Source organism: Eurosta solidaginis, chromosome 3, assembly GCF_040869045.1.
Source record: "Eurosta solidaginis isolate ZX-2024a chromosome 3, ASM4086904v1, whole genome shotgun sequence".
NCBI classification, from domain to species: domain Eukaryota; kingdom Metazoa; phylum Arthropoda; class Insecta; order Diptera; family Tephritidae; genus Eurosta; species Eurosta solidaginis.
The window spans coordinates 67,042,944-67,048,885 of NC_090321.1; the positions used below are offsets into that span (position 1 = coordinate 67,042,944).

Sequence of the window (5,942 nt, forward strand, 5' to 3'; positions counted from 1 at the left end):
CCACCGTGGTGTGATCGTAGCGTGCTCCGCCTACCACCCCGTATGCCCTGGGTTCACACCCCGGACAAAGCAACATCAAAATTTTAGAAATAAGGTTTTTAAATTAGAAGAAATTTTTTCTAAGCGGGGTCGCCCCTCGGCAGTGTTTGGCAAGCGCTCCGGGTGTATTTCTGCCATGAAAAGCTCTCGGTGAGAACTCATCTTCCTTGCAGATGTCGTTCGGAGTCGGCATAAAACATGTAGGTCCCGTCCGCCCAATTTGTAGGCAAAATCAAGAGGAGCACGTCGCAAATTGGAAGAGAAGCTCGGCCTTAGATCTCTTCGGAGGTTACCGCGCCTTACATTTTTTTTTTATATTTTTTTTACCTGGAACAGGTCCTATCCCATGATAAACCACTGTAGTCATGGCGCTCTGCTCTTTGAATTTATCTGCAATGTAATGCGCATGACTGCTTCAGCTGAGTACCATGGAAAGTTTATTTGTACAGCTGTTTCAATTACAAGTGAACATGTCAACTTTACTCACAGCTCATCTTTTCCAGTGTGGTCTAGCAGCCGTAGTAACGTTAATAATTGGACCAAATTTTGAAAGCTTGCACTTTTTTAATAGATCTGCGACAATGGGGAATGTTGCCGAAGTGATAGTCCAAGCAACGCCACGCTGACTGTTATCCCTCCAGAAGATCACTGGGCTTAAAATATACCCGCGGCAGGTATGCCTGTCGTAAGAGGCAACTAAAATACCCAAATTATTCAAGCGGTTGTGTGGCGCAATTCTTTCAAGAGGTTTCAGCGCAATTTATAGCTTATCCAATCCAGTTGTCAACCTCACCTACCCTTGGCGAATCCATTTTCTTTGGCAGTCGGAGCTACATATATTCGGCAAAGGACAATCAACATCGATAACACTCGCCAAAACCTTCGGATTGGACGTTGAAGCTCTCTTCAATCGAGTGCCCGATTCACACTAACGTGGGCCGTGTTATCAAAAACTGCCTCTATGTCCAAATTTGCGAATAGCATCATCTCGCCGCACTCCATCGCACTTTGGATTTCTGTGGTCAGCTGATATAATGCAGTTTCTGTCAACCTGCCTGTCCTATAATATGCATTCTGACCTGGCTGTAGTGTCGAGAGTCTTTGATCTAATCTCGTGGTCTATGATCTCCATTTCTTTCAGAACAAAGGAACGATTAAATATAAAAATATTGAACTTTATAGCCCCCCCCCCCCTCCCTTTTGCAGCAGTCCTTTCCCCATAGTTATCGAAGACCTGTAACGGAGGTTCAAGGAACCTTGCAGTTTCAATAGGATTAGACCAAAGAGACATGGGTGTTAGAAGCGTTGGTTCCACATTACAATTGAAAAGATTGTTGGTGTCACGTATGGACATATTACAGGCAGGATTAGACCAAAGAGACATGGGTGTTAGAAGCGTTGGTTCCACATTACAATTGAAAAGATTGTTGGTGTCACGTATGGACATATTACAGGCAGGATACGTACCCCAGCGGGTTAGGGGGTCAGAGTATTCCCGCGGTAGGTATGCCTATTGTTGTTGTTGTTGTAGCAGTGCTTCGCCCCACCCAACAGCCGCGACCGATCACAAATTGTCATCAATATCCTCTAACGGGAGTTCAAGGAAACTTGCTGTTTCAACAGGGGTGGACCATAATGAAAGGGGTGTTAGGGGCGTTGGTTCCACATTACAATTAAAGAGATGGTTGGTGTCATGTGGGGACACATTGCAAGCGGGGCATACATTTTGTATGTCGGGGTTGATTCTGAATAGGTAAGAGTTTAACCTGTTACAGTATCCAGAACGAAGTTGAGCAAGAGTGACACGCATTTCCCTGGGGAGTATGCGATCCTCTTCCACAAGCTTTGGGTACCTTTCTTTGAGTACTGGATTCTCTGGGCAATTCCTGACATAAAGGTCCGACGCCTGTTTGTGGAGTTCACCAAGGACCTGCTTGTGTTTTTTTGCTTCATACGGCTGGGTTCTCAGGTGCCGTATTTCCTCAAAATGCTTACGGAGATGACTCCTTAAGCCCCTATGCGGTGTTGGCTCATCAATCAGATGTCCGTTTGGATGCCTAGGTTTCTGGGTATTCAACAGGAACTGTTTGGTTAGCATCTCATTTCTCTCCCTGATGGGGAGTATTCTCGCCTCATTGTGTAGATGGTGTTCTGGGGACATAAGAAGGCAGCCCGTGGCGATTCTGAGAGCGACTAAAATACCAGATTCAAGGGCTGTGTAGCGCAACCCTTCAGGTTGCCAGCGCAATATATAACTTCTCCAAACCCAATTGTCAACCTCACTTATCCGCGGCGAATCCTGTTTCACTAACAGAAGATGCTCTGAAGCTCCTCATGGGAGGGAGGGAATGGCCTGGAGGTTTAATGTGGCCACATAAATCGTTCCCGAGATGGTCGGGCTAGCACCTTAATGGTGCTGTGGTACCGGAGCGTACCGGATCTGTATCCGGCAAAGGACCATTACATCGATAACACTCCCCAAAGCCTTCGGGGAGCAGCCTACAACAACAACAACAGGCAGGATACGTATTGGGTGTGTCGGGGTTGATTCTAGATAACTAAAAGTGTAACCTTTTACAGTATCCAGGTCGGAGTTGTACCAGAGTGACACGCTCATCCCTGGGGAGCATGCTTTTTGCGGAATAATGACTTCTTCTTCTGCGTGGAGCTGCGGTTTCAATAACGCGGTGGACCACACTGCGTTGAATGTTTTTGATTTACGGGATCCCTCCATAGTGCTTATCGAGATGTCTTCTTATCCGTTTTGGAGGAGCAAACGGATCCAACTATTGTCTGCTAGGATATCCGGTTGCTGACAATTCAGCTGCAACTCATGCTATTTAACGCTTTAAAATTGAACTTTCCACCTTTCTTTGTAAAGGAGTCAAAAGGAGACATACAGCGACGCATAACTTAAGGCGGCTGACCACTTGCCACATTACCACTGCTGTAAGCGCCTGCAGACTTAATGTTTTTGTTGTTGTCTCTGAAGTTGTTGCCCTATTCTTCCGCAGTGCCGAAATACAATAAGTTGATTGTCTTTTCAATCAGCAGCATGCATAAAAGTTATGCAAAAAATATATACGAAGATTATAGTTAACAAATCGTCTCGCTTTTTTTACAAAACATTTCTTATATTGTACTTTTTTTTATGCGCATACATAAATAAATATATGGACATAAGTATTCAATGAAAAAAAATCTTAAATTGCGAGCGTGGGAGAAACACATTTATCGTTATTATTTAAGTGTACATTAAAAATGAAATATGCATAAATATAGTAAGTCATTAGATATACATATGTATTGTTTTTAGTAGAAGTGCTACACACAACATACTGTATTTATTGAATATTCTCGTTTCATGTTGTTTTCATTAATTTCGTAACATTTACTAAACTTAAAATGTGGATGAAGATGATGCTAATGCATCCATGTTTAATATGCTTTGTTTTTGTGTTTTACTTTATTTAATCCTCTTTAAAGCGTTCCACACTGCTTCACGCTTCATCTTATACATGCTTGCAGCAGCACTCATACATAATGGTTGTTTTTCTTATCTTTCTTCTTCTTACGATGTGGCTTCTTTCTATTCTTTCGCTCCTATTTTTTAGCACTCTTGCCGCTATCTTCTGTGCTTTTAGCTGATTTATCATCACTTTTCTTATCCTTGTCCTTGACATCTTTGCAATCCTTGTCCTTGTCTTTATTTTTCTCTTTCTCCTTTTCCGCTTCCTTTTCAACTTTCTTGCCTTCCTCAGCATCACGGTTTGTCAATTTGTTATTAATAAGATTGTGTAATGCAATTATGGAACGTACCATTGACGCCAGGTAGACGACAAGCATTTGATCATTTGTTTTGACATACATGGTTTCCGTGAATTGTTCACTTGTGATATCGGGCAACAAGTTGAATATATCTTGCAGTTGATACACAATTTGGTAGTTGATAGGCATTTTACCATCACCAACACGCTGTAAATAATTCTTGATATCATGTAATTGCGCATTTAAACCTTTGAGACCCATTAGCTGATTGGTGATTTTTTGTGACAAACTACCAACTGTTGTATCCTTAATATCGCGCAGCAGATGTTCAACACCCACTTCTTCAGCTTCCTCAGCGCCAATTTCGCTCGGTACATGTTCGAACGTTTTACTTGTGGGCGAACCATCATCATGCACTTCTTCAATAGCAATATATGCTTCAGTAGGTAGACCAAGATCTTTAGGTTTCGCATCAATTATCACCAACACTGAGTTCGGACAATAGCGGCGTATTAATTCATTTATGGCAATATCATTCTGATGCAGTTTGGGCCCAGTGTGATACCAACCCACAACTCGTTCGCGTGCATTTACTTTCTTAAACATACCATACATATTTTCCAGATAATCATGATCTAAAAACCATACAGACTTGTCTTTGTCATCTTCATCGAAAGGTACTATTAAAATTAATTAAATTATTACATTTTGTTAAAAATGTGAAAAGTTAGGTAGGACTCACCTGCAAAACTGTTGGATACATCAAGTATTCCTTTGGAACGCCAACAGCCCAGTAATACGCCGACAACACGTCGCTGATTTCCAATTTTGCCCATGCGGTTAAAGTGATCCACCACTGAGAGCAGCACCAGTGGATGCACAATAACCTTATTCACATTTACCTCTAATGATGGCATATTCTGTATCCTATTTACTTCACTATATTATATATAATATGTATAGCTCGGCCGTAAAATCAAATATCGGCTCAATGACTTTTGGAAAACTTTTGCTTATAATGCAGAACAATGACAGTGAATAAATTGTTGTCAAGTTGACGACACTGTAGGCACTGCAGTTTGACAATTCGGATGTTAAGGCAGTTCAATAGTGGAAGCATGGTAGCCAAGACTTCAAAAATTATCCCCACAGGAATGTTTTGAGATATATCCTAAAACTCGACTTGGCGAGCAAGCAGTACATGTTTAAAGCATAAAATCTGTAAAGCTCTAAACATAAGTGCAAAACTACAGCGCAGCTAGATTTTAAACACACTGATTCGCACAGCGCAAAACACGTGTGCCGCTGAATGCTATGCAGCTCGCTGCAGGACCTGTAGAACAAAGTTTTGCTGCATAAAATTAGTGAAATTAATTTAAGTTATTCTAGTCTATTATATGACACTAATACCTTCAATAAGCAATATTTCTTTAGCAGCTTCGTCGATTAACGTCTCAATTATTTGTTCTTTTATGCTCGTCATAAGTCATATGTAAAGTTATTAACAAAAAAATGTTTAAACGTGGCACTCTCCCCGTGTGAGCATAATACCTATATGATACTACTTTATTTTCTCTGTATTTTTCTTGTATTTTCTCTTATATTTTTTGTCGCCCTCCCTCGTAATGCGGTTTCAGTACTGGTGTAAAAAAAACTAACGAAATACCAGAAAAATACAAGCTAGTTCATTAAAAACTCACGAGCCATTTTGTATTCAATAGGTTTTTTTTGACAATCAGCCGTTTTTTCTTAATTTTTTCTGACAAATGAAAATTTTGTTTTTAATTCGAAAATTTTGTGCACAAATATTTAAATTTTTGTGAAATATATGAACTAGGAGGGCGCTAGATAATGTTCCTGTATTATTTGCATTGTTTCTATTGTGAAAAAACATGCATGACAAAAATAATTACAAATGTAAACAATAACATACCAAAAACATTCATTTTTTGGGGAATAATGGTATCGCTTTCTCCTGTGCAATATTGTTCTTATAATTTGACGCTCCGACAAAGTTTCGTCAGTTTTTTCAGTTTGGAATCCAAGACAAAATAAAGTAGTGTCATATAGGTATAAGCGAAAAAGAGTAATTACCAAGTTGCGATTTTTTTAAACGTGGCGCTCTCCCCGTATGA

The 5,942-nt window shown here is 40.4% G+C and overlaps 1 protein-coding gene across 1 annotated transcript; it reads right to left on the reverse strand.

Annotated features, from left to right (window-relative positions):
• Nucleotides 1–3,148: 3,148 nt before the first annotated feature.
• Nucleotides 3,149–4,860, reverse strand: Rpn8 (regulatory particle non-ATPase 8). Its single transcript, XM_067777513.1, has 2 exons — nt 4,550–4,860; nt 3,149–4,487 (listed from the first exon to the last, which is right to left on the reverse strand). Exons 1-2 carry the CDS (start codon nt 4,722–4,724, stop codon nt 3,643–3,645), a joined length of 1,020 nt encoding a protein of 339 aa, XP_067633614.1. The 5' UTR covers nt 4,725–4,860; the 3' UTR covers nt 3,149–3,642.
• Between the last annotated feature and the right edge of the window lie 1,082 nt (nt 4,861–5,942).

Coding starts and splice junctions, on each gene's coding strand:
- Rpn8 (XM_067777513.1), bottom strand. CDS start 4,724: ATGCCATCATTAGAGGTAAATGTGAATAAGGTTATTGTGCATCCACTG. Junction 4,488..4,549: donor TGTATCCAACAGTTTTGCAG/GTGAGTCCTACC, acceptor TAATTTTAATAG/TACCTTTCGATGAAGATGAC.